The sequence below is a fragment of the Mauremys mutica genome, chromosome 4 (assembly GCF_020497125.1).
Source record: "Mauremys mutica isolate MM-2020 ecotype Southern chromosome 4, ASM2049712v1, whole genome shotgun sequence".
NCBI lineage: Eukaryota > Metazoa > Chordata > Testudines > Geoemydidae > Mauremys > Mauremys mutica.
In genome coordinates, this window is record NC_059075.1 from 113,517,354 (window position 1) to 113,535,317 (window position 17,964).

General features: G+C 39.6%; 1 protein-coding gene across 5 annotated transcripts in view; it reads right to left on the bottom strand.

The window, feature by feature from the left end:
• The window catches only part of KMT5B (lysine methyltransferase 5B), a 59,788-nt gene that overhangs the window by 22,015 nt on the left and 19,809 nt on the right, over positions 1 to 17,964 (bottom strand). For 4 of the 5 annotated variants that reach the window (XM_045016024.1, XM_045016021.1, XM_045016022.1 and 1 more), the window contains exons 2-3: positions 17,305 to 17,547; positions 15,535 to 15,682 (exon numbers count right to left, since the gene is read on the bottom strand). In XM_045016024.1, the coding sequence (XP_044871959.1) occupies positions 15,535 to 15,682; positions 17,305 to 17,464 (308 nt within the window). In that variant the 5' untranslated portion in view covers positions 17,465 to 17,547. The remainder of the gene's footprint in view (positions 1 to 15,534; positions 15,683 to 17,304; positions 17,548 to 17,964) is intronic. The other variant, XM_045016025.1, reaches the window with a different exon arrangement.

Consider the following 17,964-nt stretch of genomic DNA (forward strand, 5'->3'; position numbering starts at 1 on the left):
CAATACTTGGTTTGAGGATGGAGACTGCCTTAATCCAAACTTAGTGTTAACTGTTGCCTAAAGAAAATATGTAGTATATTGACTCTATAAAGCCCACTATAAACCCTACACCTTACTTTGCTACTAAGTAGTGAATTCGGTACCTAATGGTATCCAGCCCTTTATCCATCCCTTTTTTAAGGGAGCAATAATGCACATTTCTATAGCTTTATGACTACACTTGCACCCATATGAAGAATAAATCTCAGAGTATATATTATATATATATATAAAATACCTATTAAAAAAAGTATCCCACTCCAATGATTTTACTTTGATCTAAACTATGGCGTGTCCACCCTGAGAGAAAAAGTCTTTCCAAAGAAAGGGAATAAAGGAAACTGATTAGTCAAATCGCTAAAACACTGCATCTGAAAAACAATGTTAAACAAGAAACGAGGATAGCTTTCCCCCTAAATATTGAGGATTATAAGAAAGAGAAAGGCATACACCAAAGAGAAATTCCTGGTGATAGAAAAGGCATTTCCCTCTGTATTGGCTACAGGAGGCTGGAATTGTAAATGTCCAAGCAATGCAAACGCTATTCTTAGTAGCAAGTAGAAAACATCAAAGTTCATGCAGTCTCTGTAAGTGATTTCTGACAACCAATATGCCATGCAGCCCAAATTTTTGAGTACCTGGTATACATCAGGGGACTGTTCCCACACAGGCCAAAAGAAAAAAATTCTTTTGCACATGTTTTTGCCTCTAAATACCCATTTGTTTATATAAGACATCTCTGTTGCATAAGTGACCTATTAACAATTGTTGACTGAACCATACCCCTTGGGGCAGAGGACTTTTCCTATAGGCCAACTAGAGGACATAGACATCTTATTTGAGGCTCACGGTTGTTTCAGAGTCTTCAATGGGAACCTACTGTAATTATTTTTGGTTTAGTTACCACTCAAACAGCGTATTTCATGTCAAAACAAGAAAAAATGTACTCTGAGAAAACTCTTGGAGCTAATTTGGGTTAAAACATCAACAAGGCTAGGTGAGACCATCACATCCCATTAATTCTTTGAGGTGGGTCACTGAATTACTTGCACATCTTCATTTGTGTAATAAATAAATAAATAAATAAATCTGCCAATCATGTATTCTCCAAGTATGCTTTACTTCCCATTTGTTACTTGCCACAGAACAGAAGACATTAAGATGCTATGCTCTACGGTACAATTAATGAAATAAGTTAAATAAAAATCAAACAAATGATAGCTTGAATCACTTTCTGCCTCAGGGGAAAAAAAACAACCCACCATTCTTGTGTCCTTGATACAAGTGTGAGGCAGAAGAGGAAGACTTCATGTTAGTAATGGCACTTCTACTGGCACTGGAAACAACCAAACCCTCGTGGCTCTTTTATACTAGTGTGCTTTTCACTGGGTCTCCATTTTGTGCTCTCTTGAAACATACTGATCTTTTTGTAGTATCCAAAGGATCTAAAGCCCCAGGGAATCTCACTGAGCAGAGAACTTGGCAAATGACCTTTTGCAAGAGGAGACAGATCAGACAGACTAGACAGACTAGCTTTGTAATGGTTGGGATGAAGTCTGATAAGGTGGCAAGATTTAGGTAAATACAGATGCTCTCCTACAAAAAAAAAAAAAATCTAATTATTCCATTTTTGGTTTATTGTGCCAAAAATCTGGAAATGGCCCTCTCATACAAGGGGGTGGGAGGGAGCTGTCTCTTGAACAAGCTCTGAAGAGAGACCTCAACTTGGAGGAACGATGTAATCAGACTACTGAGGATATGCTTTTGCTCATTTTGTACACCAGAGAATTCTCCCTCAATACACATCTCACATAGATGTTAAAAGGATAATTCTTTCCAGCATTCCCAAGATGCAAAAAAAAAGGGACTATACCTGGATTTAATAACCATACTTAACTGAGCCTTCTCGGATACAAGCATCAAACCATTCCAAATGGAGGATCTTAAATTGAAACAGCCTCTAATGTTAGAGTAGGACTTCTTGCTTATTTTCTGCTTCATCTTTCCATTGTCTGATCAATTTCCTCAGTAAGCAGTGAGCTATGATTACTTGGCCAAAACTGTGAAGCACACCTAGCAACCACATTACATGAAACAGTGTACACCAACAGTTTGCGTACACCTTTAGTCGCAATGGATATGGCAGTATCTTATCTGGTTTTCCCCGTCAATTAGTCCTCAACTTTTATTGGTGAGCTGACTAAATGGCTTCAGCACTTTTATGGTTATTTAAACCAAAAACAGTTCCCCTCACAAGAGGCATCTGTAGAATTGAGGACTACAGACAGAAGGGAAAATCATGAGTACTTACCGTAAAATTCTGCTTCTATGAAGATGATATCATGCAGGAGTCTCAGTCTTGGGTCTCTAGCATGAGTTATGAGTGAAAATTCCCCAGTTCTAAGATTTTTGGTCCTCTGAAGCACTTATAGACTAGTTCAAGGACACTGCCCTACTAATTATTCTTCGATGCCCTGAAGGCTCCAGAACATTCGAGCCAGTTCCTTTTAAGAGAAGGAAGCAAGTAGTCCCCTAAACTCTAAATTGATAAAGGCAAAACAATTAATTTACTCATATACTTTTAAAAAAGTAAATATATATCAAATACCACCAAAGAAGTCAACCAGATAGGAAATGGAGGAAAGAGTGCCCACAGGGCAAATGCACAAGACATCCTCTCAATATTTAAAAACTCAAATTCAGAGGGGAAGCAGGTGGCTAGGTGAATGAGAAGCTTACATAATATCTTTAGAGAAGCAGCATAATTCTCCCTTCTCTGAAGATACTATCCATGTAAGATTTTCACTTTTGGGGACTAAGTAGTTTGAGGGAAGTCCCAATACTCATGAAATAATTAAATACTATAATAGGCAAAGCAAAGAAGGAAAAATCCAATAAGTAAGTGAGAATGTGACTATAAAAAAGCCACAATGAAGTCTGATTTGCTGTAATTGGGGACATATTAAAAAAAAAAAGGCAAGCCATATAAGCAAAGAGTTTGGGCTCTTCATACTATAAAAAACAGTGACTGAAGTTGTAGCTCCATCCTCAAGATCAAATCCAATCAAAAATACTTGAAAATATATGGATATATGTAAAGCAACCACATGATCCTATGCCCATGACTGAAAAAATCTTCCTACAGTAGGCAATGGGAAGTGTTCTGTTTAGGACTGAAATCAACTGAAATACTGTCTTCAAGACACAAGACAGCTTCCCAGGCAATCAGTCTTTTAACATGTTGCTCCAGTGACAGCATTACAAAGGAAATAAGAGGTAAAAACTAGAAAAAACTGATTGCATTTCCAAGGCTTTTCATCTGTTCCAAGAACCCCCCCAGAGTCTTAAGTTAAGGGCTTGAAGAAGGGCCACTTTTCTGGGATGGACATGCAGGTGTTGGGGAAAAGTTAAACAAAACACACACACACCACACGGGAAGTCTCACAAAAATAAAAACTCATCTGGGCTAGGAAATGTTGTACGAGTCCATAGCAGCACCCTTTACTGTAAAATCTGCTATAAGGTAAGTCAGTCCCTAGTGTATGAAGCATACTAACTCTAGGAGCTGAAGTAACTCCCATGTGGAAAGTGATCTTGTACACAAAGCACCTTAGCTCACAGAGTTAATCAAAGAAGCCTTCAACAGTTCTGTCTGAAACATAAAAGGTACCCTTTTAACACTGAATTTGAAGCATCGAGATCAGATAGTTGTCTCATGATAGGCTGAAAAACATACATTGCCAAATTAAACTAGGATAAGTATAGGAAATTATATTCCAACAAGTAAAGCTATTTAAAAAGGAGTCTATGTGCAATTAAAAAGTCACCACAGATGGCTGAAATCTTTGTAGCCTCCTTCTGAGATGTTGGGAATAGGGAGACCTGCTTGAGGACATCACACATACTTAAAACTGTATCTTGAATGTAATTAACTGTCAGTGAGTGTGCATATCAGTTGGCTTTGATGCATCTGTTTCCTCTTGGGATGGGTTTGGATTTTGAATATTATATTGTCACCCAATGAGACCAGCACTGTATGTGCTGAGAGTCTTATAAGAGACTCCATCTTGGTAGTGCACAGAGAGAACTCTGGCACTTGCTAACCAAAGCAAGAAAACTTATTCTAACCTGATCTCAAGGAAAGGAAGGATAGCAGACAGACACACCAAATATTGGGTCCAGATGCAAAAAAGCGAAACAAAAACTTCAAGCTTCCAGGAACCATGGGAACAAAAGGGAGAACAAGTATGTTTTATAGTCCAAGAGGTCCCCACAGATCTGCAATTGCCCATGACATCCTGACTCCACAGGCAAACTAGGAGCCTCATCTAGGGTGCTAACAAGTATTCATATTTTAGTGAAATGCCCATACCGCATCTGATCATAAGCAGCAGAGAGAGACAGTGTTCTACCGAAGAAAATCTGGGGTTTTAATTTGCCAAGGAAATTTCTCCAAGGGGCTAGTAGCAGTAGGTCTGTAAAAAGCATTCTTCAATTAAATAGGGATGCACTAGGGAATACAAAGGTCTTGAAACTCAGAGCCTCCCAAAAGGATAAGTGCAAAAAACAAAACAAAAAACCCACCACATAAACAAAACCAACAGAAATCCTGAAACATGGAAAGAGATCAGAGAAATGTCATGCTGTGCACACAGTCTACAAAATCTGAAAATGGAAGTAGAGCTTTTGAGGTGCTGCACACTGTAAAACCATAATGCACAGAACCGGTACATTTGGGTAAACTCCAAAAGATTTGCTGGTTCAAAAGCTGTATCCAGGGACTCCCAAAACACATGGAGAATCAAGGAGGCTTCTTTTCAGGATGGTGAAAAGACTCAGATGATAGTAAATAGTGCACAGTTATGATCCCCACGAATACACTCAGGGATTCTGGTTCCAGCAATGAGAATCCATGATATTATAGAGATGAACTGGGTGAGAGAATCTCTTTTATTGCACCAACTTCTGTAGGTGAGAGAGAAGCTTTTGAGCTTACACAGAGCTCTTCTTCAGGTCTGGGAAATATACTCAAAGCGTCATAGCTAAACAGAAGGTGAAACAGATTGTTTAGCAAAGTTAACATATATTCAAGGGACCATTCAAGGTGAAGTGATCTGTTAACACCACTCCAGTAAGAGGGAAAAAACCAACACGGCTATAATAGCACTGCATGCAATGCATGACATTATGGCATGCGGCACTGACTTCAATGGTGCCAACATGACGGAATTTCTAAACACATTCTGTAAAAGCCTGTGGCCCAAGAATGTTCACAGACCAACTGCATAGGTACTGTTGGAACCTGGTGATGTAAAAGAACCTAAAAAGAAAATCTTAAGTGAACATAAAAACATGAGCTAAAGGAGAAAACTTTACTGATCCAAAAAGTGACTAGCTCAAAGCTAGAAAACAGAAAAAGATACCCAGCTTCTAAATAGAGGCTGCATGGCGAACCAGAGCTGTTGTGGTTAGAACTTTAGGGCAGCTCCTGCAATAAGCTCCTTTGCCAGCTTTAGTCAGGGGAGAGGGGAAAAAAACAAAATAGAATGTTCTGGGTCCTCTGAGGCACATGATGTTGAAGCCTGCTGATTAAGACAGTCCCCTTGAGACAATCTACAACTGCCTCAAAGGGCCAAAAATCTCATGAGCTAAGGAGATTCCTGCATGACTCATGCTGGAGCCAAGAGAGCTAAGAATGAAAATTCTGCGTTGCTAGCATCTTTAAAGAAAGTCATTTCCCTTCTTCTGATGAGCTACAGAATAGTAATATGAGCTAGGGATGTGGAGGACTACTGAGCACTCCACAGTTCCGACTGCCGTCATGGGCGGGAAGAAGGAACTGAGGAGCGGACGGGCCGGCTGGGGTATATAGCGGCGCCACTCCAGGGGGCGCCAGCCGGCCCGCCAGAGTAGCTAGGGTAAAAAAGTTCCGGAGAAGCCGTGCACGCGCAGCGCGCACACCTAACTGGAATGCATTGGAGCAATCACTCGAAGAAGAATATTTCAAATTACCCTGTATAGTAAGTAGTTTTTTCTCATCAATGAGATCCCATAATAGCTGAGGCTGTCATCATATGAGATCTGGCTAGATGACTGTCTTGTCCCAGTTTGGCCCTTATAACTGAGAAGGCCTTATTAAGCAAAGCTGTCAAGAGAACAGATACAGAGAACCCAAAGCGCTCTCTCGCTCTCTCTCTCTCTGAAGTTTCTCTTACCTCAGGGTTACTTAAAGAATCTTGAAAGTCCAAGGTATAAAGCCAAGGGTCAGTGAGATGCTTGCCTATAAAGGAAGTTAAAGGAGAGGTTCTGGTAAGTTCAGGAGTATAGTACCTTGATTAATTCAGTCACTGAGAGCAGTGAGTTTGAACAAAAAGGGTAAAATGGTCCTGCAAGAGATACAGAATGGTGCTCCATATAGTGCACATATCTGACATGCTGCACTGGTGAATGAGGAAGTTATAAAATGCTACAGCTGCTTCTTAAAAACTTAGACTAGGGAAAATGAAGAGAAAGACATGTTGGAGGTTACCAAAAATTGCATCCCAAAGGTCTTTGCTTGATGACAGGCACTTTATTCAGAAGACAGTTTGCTTTGGGGACGTGAAAACAGAATCTTATATTACATCAGTAGCACTATAGCATGACTATAAGGACAAACAGTGTAAGGGTCTGGAGCACTGAAGACAATGCCACACAATGAATACAAAAATTCAGTTCCAAACAGGAAATGTTTTTTAATTTACTTTTAAAATACATATGAAATAATGAAGTAATATAATGCATGGTCTTCACACAGACAATATTTGTAAACTTTATAGTTTACAAAAGCTAGTGGTACTATTTTGGGGTTTTTTTAAAATCAAGTTTATTTCTGCACTTAATCTTCAATGCTGTCATTAAAAAAAGCCAGCTTCTTAACCTGTATGCCAAAACAAAAACTGTATCTTCAATGGATAACAAGGGGGAAACACCCCAATAATTTAGTCAGTTTCAGTTCAAGAAACCTATTGCAAAATTAAAACTCAGACTGATATGTTCAATCTTTAAATGTGTCTAAAATTTAAGCAGATAAAGACCCTCAACCACATCATTTCATTGATCAGGGCAGCAAGTAAATGTTTTTCTGTTTTGGTTAAGATATTCAGAGGTTATTTCGCTTTTCCTCCTAACCTCCATCTCCACTTCATAAATACAGTTTATCATTTCATTCTACTGTTAGCACTCCAGTCCGACTACTGTGTGGAGATTCTTTTGAAGTTGCTATACTCCACTGAAATTCAACTGAATGTTGTGATGTACCACTTATACAGGACTTCTGGAGAAACACGTTACCCAACGCACCTGATACCTTAGACAGCAGCAAATTAGTTAAATCCGAAACAGCCATGTCGTCTTGCAGAAGAAAAAACCCCCAATAATAGAGTAATGGAATTTATTGTTAGCAAGATAAAACCAAAGAATAAAAAAATTGGACAATGCACAGATTTTAGACCACAGTGGTTTTTCAAAATGAAACAAAGTTAACTTTCAGTATCTAGATATTTCTAGGAATCTGGGTCTCAAGAATGCAGATAAACTTTGACATGAAACAGTAAATTGCTCTATAAAGGGGCTACTTACCAATTGTAAATACATGTTCTCCAATGCATTACCGACACAGAGCCACAAAGTAGGAAATGCGTGCTTAATTACATGACCATAGAATCATATTTAGCAAGACTTCACAGTTTGAGCACGTGCGCAAATTCTATCACATTCTAGGATTCACTAGTCAAGGGTATAAATATGCCAGTCCTCTAATGGTTCCTGGAATTCCTCTACTTATAGAAGCCTTATTTAGAGTCGGGCTTTGAAGTAGAGGGGAGATTCAGTGTGGCTCTGTGGAGGCAATGAATTTATAGAACAAGATTTACTGTTGGTAGCCCATCCACTTTGCTTCTCCATGTTGCTATCTCCATAGAACCCTACTGTATGAAACGTTAACAAGCAGTGAATTCCTTGAGGTGGGGGGCTGAGGTGCTCTGCAAAGTTAAACAACAACTGAAGCACTGGTCTCCTGAAATCAGGATGTGTTCTTTATGCAATGATGAGAGAATGTGTGGGTGTGAGGTGAAGTCCACACAACAGCCCTAAAGATTTCAGATAAGGGCTCACTGTGTAGCTATACCATTTGGAAAGCTAGCTACCTAGCCCCGTAAATCCAGGAGATCTTCAGATGCAATGAGCATCAGCTAGTTCATAACATTATTAAATGCAGTCTTATCCATTCAGAAAACCTGACCTCTAGCTTTTTCTCCAATGGGCAAAATGCTTTCACTTTCTAAATACCTTAGTTCCGCTTAAGCAGTAGATGACAGCTCTTCGCATCCAGGATGTGACTCACCTCCCCAGGAACACTATGGAGCTTTGGGAAAGAGGCAGCAATACTGACAGACTGAGAAGACAGTCTAATACCATTAATGTGAAAATTTAGAATGAGACTTCAAAACTGCCTTGTCTTTGTTGAATGCTGTAGAAGGTGGGTTGACTGCCAAGGCTTGTAACTTCATGATGCTCATAGCCAAGGAGGAGGCCACCGGAAAGGACACCTTCAGTGAGAGGCGGTATAGTGAGCAAGAATCCAGATGAACGGGCCCTTCTACAGGTTTAACTAACACCAAAAAGTCAAGTCTCCCATCAGTTAGGTTTCACAATGGGAGGATACTAGTTTGTAAGACCCTTTAAAAAGTGTTTCACAAAATACCATGGACCATAAGCAGACCTTAGCCATAGCTAAAAATAGCTAAGGATAGCCTTTACAGCAAAGAGAAAGCCCAATACAATTGGACCCAGACAAACCTCTTAAACTGGCTCAATTGGCAGTATAACACTTCCTACCATATGGCTTTTTGGACTCCAGTAGGGCAATCTTGGATTTCTCAATCAAGTAGAAGACATCTTGACCTAGAAACCCATCAGCAATATTGCCAAGTGAAACCACTTGAGGTCTGGGTGAGGTACTCTACCATTCAGCTGGGACAAAAAAAATCTTCACTCTGGAGAAGTGACTAGATGACTTCTGGACAGCAACTCTAGGAACTAAACCTGACATGCCTGAGATCAATGATCGTGTTGAACCTTCCCCAGTATTTTGGGGAAAAAGAAAAAAAACAAAAACAAAAAGGAGTAAAGAAGACTTCTTTCTTACTACAAAAGGCAGAACATCTGATATGCATTGTGATCTCAAGTAGCATTTCAGACACTTGTCTTGGCATATAACAAGGAAGCCCGTATCTGGATGATCACTTGGCAACTATCAGATGACCAACTCAGAATCGGAGTGATCTCTTATGCAGATCTGTACGATGCCAACTCAGAGGTATTGTCAAGTGAGGTATTGTTTGTGCCAGCCAGATGCAGAGCAGAGTGTCCCCCTTTGTTTCAGATGCATCACTCTCACAGACTGATTACCTCCTGACTCAGAGGTGAGACAGCACTACCCTTTCTAGTGCAGAAGAGTACAGCTCAGATTAAAGGCTACAGTTATCTCAACAGAAGGGCATCCCCTTCAAGACACTCTCTAGTACTGTGCTGCATCAAGAGTCTGCTGAGAGAGGAGGATATCAGCATGTCAAGCTGAGAACACTTGTGATCCTTGCAAGGGTGATGGAATCTGTACAGAACATCTGCAGCAACACAAAAGAAGTGACAACGTGCAGGTGACCATCAGGCTGAACATTTGCAAATAAAAATCACATTGACTGTTCTGGGCTGGATTTAGCTGGGTCTACTGCCTGGATCAGATCTCTGATATTCTGAGATAAGCAAGCTAGAGCCCTTGCAGAATCTAACTGTATCCCCAACAAAGCTTAGAGCCTAAGTTGAGACCAACATTTATTTACTTTCAGATAGAGAGAGAAAGCAAGCCCCCTACTTGCCCCACGTTAGGAGCTACCCTGCTGTACAACTGAGCTCCTATGAGCCAGACAAGCTATAAATACATCTGCAGGTCTCAACAAAGCAGATCAGCTACAACACCATCAAGCTCTTGGTGAATACACAAGGAGCTGCTACCAGCCCAAAGCTCAACACCTTATACTAGTAGTGCTTGCTGCCTGCCATGAACCTAAAGTACTTCTTATGTCTTCCTTATTGAGACAGGGAAACAAGAATCTTGAAAGCCAAGGGCCCTGAACTAGTCCTGAGAGTTGATGATAGGAATTATGCTCACTAACAAAACCATGTGGAATCTGGATTTCCTTAGGTATTATTCAATCTGCAAGTGGCCAGAATAGGCTGCAGGCTACTGAGTCTTTTGGAAAGTGAAAAATATCAGGAGAAAGGTTTTGGCACCACATCTACAGAGTTCCCATTTTCAACAGAGAGTCAACACTACTTCTTCCAGCAGTGTGTGAGAAGGATGCCTAAAAAGAGCTTGGGTTTTGGCATGATTTCAAACTAAACGTGCATCCCTGTTTGACTGTGTGTAAGATTCAGTCTGAAAAAATGGCTTCCCCCCCTCCCCCCCAAAAGGTACAGTTACCAAACAAGAATAAAACAGGGAAAAGGATGAAAAATCTAAGTCTTATAACTGGTTATGAGTCGCATCCTCAGATACAGCCTAGATGCATTACATACTGCTGCAGCGGTAGAGGAGGAAGCTTTTCCTTCTCCAATGGGGGTGGAAAGACTTCCAAGACTGTCTGGGCCCTGTGCCAGGCAGCTCCAGAAGAGTACTCTTGAAACTGCAACATTTGGAACCAGAAGACACCTTTTAGGAGCCAAGTGATCCAAATTTAGAAACCTGGCTGTGGGTCTGGTGGTCTTCAGTTTCTTTAAGGCCTCGTCAGTCCCTTAGAAGAGTGAATCCATTATTTTGTCTTCGGCCTGTGCCAAAAGTTCAAAATTCCAGAGTCAAAAAGATCTCCCGCAAGACAGACTAGCATGGTCAAAACCAAACAGCTTCACTGGATATGTCAAAAGAGACCCTCAGCAAATGCCTACATAGACTTATTGGTCCTCAAAGATGTTGAGGGACTCCTTTTTTTGTCCATTAGAATAAATTGGGCCTAAAAGGCCATCCTAAACTATAATGAAGACTAACATAGGGGCATGACAGCCTGGCAGCGAGAGGCCTTGAGCATCAGGACTGCAGAGAAATAACCTATTAGGCATACCTAACTTCTGGATGTTTTGTTTCCCGGGGTAGATGCCATTTTCCCAGCTTCCGATTTATCATTTGCAGCCAAAACCACAAGTGAGCATGTGGAAGAATATTGAGAGATTAGTTCAAATTCCTCCCTAGCTCTTGGTCCAAAGCACATGATTTCCTAGAAACCAAGGCAGCCAAGACTGACTGGTTGCAGACCTCTTCAGCCAGTTCCAGCAGACTTTAACTGATAGACAAGACTACTTTCTTTTGGAGATTCAAGATGTTAAAATAATGTGTTATTTCGGGACAAAGTCACTACATGGATCTCCAGAGCTATCAGTCCACCAAGTCCTCTGTAACACCAGGCCCTTCAGAAGAAAGGAGGAAGTGGGTAAGAGCCTCGTCAGAGGATGTGGTAGAAAGGTAAACCTCACAGGAGTGGCCTCCCAGTTTCTCTTTTAGGCGCGCGTGCGTGTGTGCGCGGATACACAACTTTAGCTACAGGAATACCGTAGCTGAAGTCGACATATCTTATTTCAACTTACCTCCCGCCCTCACGGCGTGGGATCGACAGCCGCGGCTCCCCCGTCTACTCTGCTACCGCCGCTCGCTCTGGTGGAGTTCCAGAGTTGACGGGAGCGCGTTCAGGGATCGATATATCATGTCTCATCTAGATGCAATATATCGATCCCTGATAAATCGATCGTTACCTGCCGATCTGGCGGGTAGTCTGGACATATCCTTAGAAGTGTTTGACATCATCAAGCAGAACTACTAATTGTGAGGGCTAAGGTAAGGGAACCCAGAGAAGACTGCGTTCTACAAAGAAATGGACCTGTTTCATCATCACTCCCTGGAGAAATCACTAACTCAGGAGGCAGAGGATCAAAGGCCTAAAAGCCCTAAGATGCACAATAACCATATGGAGAAAAGCCTAGGTAAGATTTAAACTCTGAAGCTGCCTAAGATGACATTTAATGCTCCACAGATGCTCCAATACAGAAAACTAGGCTCCTTTTTACATAGTGTTGCAGTAGAAAGTGAAAAAACCTGTTTTTCTTGGTTTCAAGAAGTTCAAATCACCAAAATTAAATTCAGTAAGAACTGTGATTAAATGGATTTGAAAGTGACACCAGCTTGCTCCAGGAACATGGCTTTCATAGCATCAAGGTCCTATTTGCAAAGCTCTGGGAAACGCTGAGGTACAGAGAAAATCTCACCTGAACCATTCTGATAGACCCTGAAGGTGAAGTAGTAGGAGCTTGGTACTATGATAATTTGAGTCTCCAATATCTCATCTATCGGAGTATTCAAAGGGCACTGACTTCTGGTGCTTTAGTCAGATGGATCCATCTTGCCATAGTTGACCAGTCCACCTGCTTCTATTCTTCTTGTGATCCCAATATAGGTGACTTCTCCAAATTCTAGGAGTCTGGCGGGATGCTTATCAGAACACCCTTTTGTCTTATAATATTTCCTTTTCAAAACATCAACCAACTACTGCTCAAAAGGATTTGGTGATTCACATGGCACATGTGGGGCTCTGAGGAGGCATGGTCATGAGAATACTGCATTAAAGTTTCTAACTAAATCCAGGCATATTATTTCAGACTTCATACTATTTCACTAATGTTTCAGAGAAAATAATAAAATCACCAGCAACTAAGAATTTTAAAGATGTCTTGCCCACCCAATGATTTCTGTGCAAATAACAAATCCTTAAAGAACTTTTAATTGCTAAATCAGACCCACAGAGAAAATTTATATATAACAAGATATTTGTATATTTATCCAGTTGCAGCAGAAAATAGGATCTTGACTTCCAGAAATGTAAGTGAACGTTGACCTTCGATCAGCCTTGTGCTGGACTGTTTACATAAATACAAACCTTGTAACCATATGCAAATCAACAGATACAAAACATCTTCAAGATTACTGTAGAATATTTCGGTTTCAGAGTAGCAGCCGTGTTAGTCTGTATCCGCAAAAAAAACAGGAGTACTTGTGGCACCTTAAAGACTAACAAATTTATTGTAGCATGAGCTTTCGTGAGCTAAAGCTCACTTCTTCGGATGCATAGAATGGAACACACAGACCATTTGTGACATAACTATTTGCATAGCAGCCTCCTCTCAACTTGCCTGAAGGAAAAACAGTGCATTTTCTACCATGACTGGATGCTTTGCTTTAGACACATTTCAATATACATGGTGTAATGTTTGCAAGACCTCTTAACACTGAAGTTGAAGATGTTCCAGAATTAAGAGTTGTGAAACTAATTTAATTTCTACTATCATGGCATGTCCTGGTACTAGTGTTTCTTATTCTCTGAACAATTATCTAGTCATTCTGCATCTGAAGTTTTTTACCTCATAAGACAATGCAAAACAAGAAAAACACCTTACTAGATAAAAGCAACAAAAATCCAAGCTGTCTGGCCATGACAATAACCAGACGTGACCAAGAGAAGCTAAATAAGAACTATGCTGATGCCTTTATTTTAATTCATTGCAATAAGACATTTTCTCAACAGAACTGGGAAAATGTGTTTCTGACGGAAGCTTTACAAATCACCAAAATGTTTCTCACACTGCTTCAAATTTAGTAACTATTACCCTTGAATTCTAATTGCACACTGCCTGTAACATTGTTTTACAGGCCTGAGAAAGGAAGAAATACATGGTGATAGCCTTTTGTTTCACAGCCATTTGTTTGAAATCAGTAACATCTTAAAACAAACAAAAAACTGAAGAAATGTAGTTTGCTCGTTGTAGTCTTATAACCAGAAAACATTACACATTTATGAAGTTGGCATGTCAATCATAAAACAAAGAAAGGAGAAATAATTTCTCTGCACGATCATTGCTTTGACAGGAAGCAACAGAATCATGTATACACCTATCTCCTTCATCTGACTTCCCATGCAATAGAAAAAGGGCATTTTTAACTGTAGTAGCATCTGTAACCAGCTGGGGCAACTACAGCAGATGCTCAAAACTGCAGTAACAAGGACCTTAAGAATACTTACCTAAATAGGCAGTTTTATTGTGGACTCAAGATGCTATTCTAACCAATACCCTGAAATACACCTGAAAAATGAAAGCATTCCTTAAATGGCAGAAGGATGGATGCTGAGTTCTGAAAATGCAGCTTTTTAGAATGGGTCTGCAGATTTCAAGTGTTTTTTAACACACCACTGCACCAATATAATACTAATGTGTAAGGCCTTACTAGTGCATTAATTTTTATTGCATGACAACATGAATTAATTTAGCATTCATATTGATCAACCTGTTTTTCTAAATCCAAGACCTATTCGACGTAGTAAAATACAGCAATGATCTAGTAATGCAATTGTATATAAATAGTAGTGCTTAGATAAAAAAATTATTCTAACATAATGATCAAATATTTTGGATCTTCAATAAATCAAAACAAAACTTTATCCAAGAAAATATTAGTATGAACTGGTTGAATTATCTGATTAATTTCTATTTGTAATAAAGTTCTAACTGAGATCAAGGCCCCATTGTGTTTATACAATGCCTAACACAAAATAAGAGACAGTTCCTCCCATGATTATATGTATTTTTGGTAAGCATATAGAATTAAAACTACTGCAATAGAAGTCCATACACGGACAACAATTTAACAGGATGTTACAGACTGTGTATAATCTGTAGTATTTCTGAAAAATAGGAATAAACACTCAAAAACCAGACACCGATCCACACCAATTTTAGGTTCAAGTTTTCAGGAAGATGTGTGTCTAAGTACAAATATATATGCCTGACTTGGGTGCGCAAGTCCCAAGTGTGCACATGTATATAGGCATGCATATAGACAACCTGAATCGCATCCCTCTAGGGGGATTTTGCATGCACTTGTTTGAGATTGTTGGCCTTAGTGCCAACAACGTTTAAATGGTCACACTAGGCCTTTTAATAAATCAGAGACTGAAGGAAGTCCAGCACCTGAAGTAACAAAAATTTTACTTTTACCACCAAACATCATTTCAAAAGGCTAATAATATAACCCCTTCTGAACTGATTAACCTAACTGTTACCTAGATTAAGAAACTTTCTATTAAGTTCCTGCTCAATAATGGAACTTGACAACCGAGTTTAATGGAAATACCAACTATAGTGGTGCAGCTACATGTTGCTACCATGCTCTGAGTCCCATTTACCAGAGCAGCACCACTCTGAAGGCTAAAGTTACCCAACAGAACAAGAATATAAAAACAGATACTACCATTTTGTAAATTTCTACAGATATGCAAGAAATTCCTCATTTACCCTTTACTGTCTACATCACTAAGATGATTATTCCTCTGCTAGGTAAATAAAGACAAACAAAGTTACCTAGTATTCATTTTGTGTGTCTGAAAACCTAAATAGGGATCAAGAACCAAACTAGTTGCTAGGTCATCATTTTCACACAGCTCCTTGGCAGACATTCCAGAGGAAGGCACATAGCGACTTTGGCCCTCAAATCCTGAAGCACCACTACCTGCGAAAAGCAAAAACACCAGGGTTACTTAAATAGAAAACTATTCAATCTTACAGTATCCTCCCTCTAAAAGAGCAACACCACCAAGGATACCAGCAGCAACAAGAAGTGCGAGGCACTGCACTGGTGCAGGCCTGGCTTGGATGCCCTCAATCAGCTGGGACACCAGCTAAAGTAAGTCCCTTTAAGAGAGCCCACTCTGCTATCACCAGGGATTCCAGCAGCCTGTTTTGTTGATTGGAAGTATAATGGGAGAGGGGAAGAAGTGAGGTCCAGGAGTGTCATCTCTGCCCTGTGAGTTCATGATGTAGGTTCTCATTCTTTCGTTTTATTTGATCTCCTTTGGTCTCTGTGGCAAGGGGCCATGAAACAATTAGGATGCTATCTTTCTGGACAGGGCGAAAGACCAGATGAAATGGCAGCTTTCTCTAATCCTGGGCTGACCTAGAATTTGGTTTAGGTGATCTCCTATTATTTAAATATGCCCAGGAAACTGATGTTTCTTTCAGATACAGACCTTGCAAACAGTCTCACATACCTTCCTTGCCTAGAGATTAGATTGTTGCAGTGTGCTTCACAAAACTCTCTCAAAACCATTCAGCAAATGAAGCTGGGGCTAAGTTTTGGAAGCATGCTTTTTATAGTGTTATACCTGAACGTAAGGTTATTGTAACAGTACTCCCAGATCCGCAAGAAAGGGGATTGCTGGTAGGATGTTCTCCTTGAACTTGGAACTTGTACCATTTCACCCAGAATGAAGTAACCCAAATCTGTTAACATTTCAGACGTGCAAAAGGCCCATCTAAAGAGGATAAATTAGGAGGACGATAAGTCATCAGGCAGGGGGAAAGTGAGGACGCAAAGGGGAGATTGTTTTCCCTAGCTATTGTTGGTTAGTAGTGCTACGCAGAATAGATGGTGTAATTTGATTTTTAAAATACTGTTAAGGGTGCCTAAAGCCATGGATATGTGCTCGTAAAATCATTACCAGTACAAAATTCAGCAACATTTGCCTCACAGATTTCAAATTAACAACATAAAAGTAAAGCCTGATTTTCCAAACTTCAAATACCAGTGTTACCTGAAATTTGTATCTGGTCCTCTACTTGAAATCCATAATAAAAATTTAAATTTGTTTTTAAGAAACCTCAGTTTTACAATGGATTACTGACGTAGGTGTGACTAATAAAATTGGGGTTTACCAATACAAGCTTGTATATTTATGTAACTTTCACAACTGGTTCCACAAGATTTGTGGACAAATTATTATTTTAGAATATGTCTAAAGTCCACTCTGCAACCATGTTAGTTCTTAGCCGTCACATATTAAGGATGTTTGTTGTATGCAATTTTTTTCCACTGAATTCAAAATAAATCAAAGTTAAATCATTTGCATTTAACTTTTCAATGGGACTTAATACTTATTTCTGAAATAATCATGATGGAATTACAAGTATAATAAAAATATTCTACTGCTAACTGTATGTGGGGACAACAGCCTTTCCAGTGAACTAACCATGTATCTCAAGATTTCAGAATAAGCAATTAAAAAACTAACAAATCAGTAAGCAAGATGCGACTATGATTCACATCACAACCCAACCCCACAAACATGTACATACATCTGCTTGATCTTCTCTCAACTCCATTTTTGCTAGTCTTTGGATTCTCCTTTCCAGTGTGCTGCAACTTGGACTCATTCTGCTGATGTTCATTAGACAACTTGCCTCCATTTTTCCTGCCATTCACCACCATGTTCTTGGATTCTCCCAGCCACTTCATTCCCACAGACAGCCTGACCCAGTTGCATTTAGTCACTTTTCAAAAGGCTTGGAGAAGTGGGTCAATAATTTCAGTTTCAATTCCTAGTGGAAACAAAACCACCAAAATATACAAAAAGATTAATATTAAACGAGAAGCCATTTTCAAAGCACAGTTTTAAGACAAAATCTCAGAGGTGCTCAGGGATGGTAAGAATTATTGTACAACGATAACAAATTACAAGAACCATAGGCTTTAAAAAATAATCAAGAAACCAATTGAGTACTTGCAAGTTTGAAATATTTAAAGGAATTATACTTTGATACAAAACTTTCACTGATCAGGATGCAGAACTGGAAGTTATGCATGTCAAAGCCCCATGTCTTTGAAGAGCTAAGAGAGTCTCAGCAACTGTGCTGATTAATGCTGAAAGACATTATTACTTCTACATTACCATATGGTACCATAAGCATGTGAAGTACTTTATAGACATAAGTAATCCAAAAAAGTTTCTCATCCCA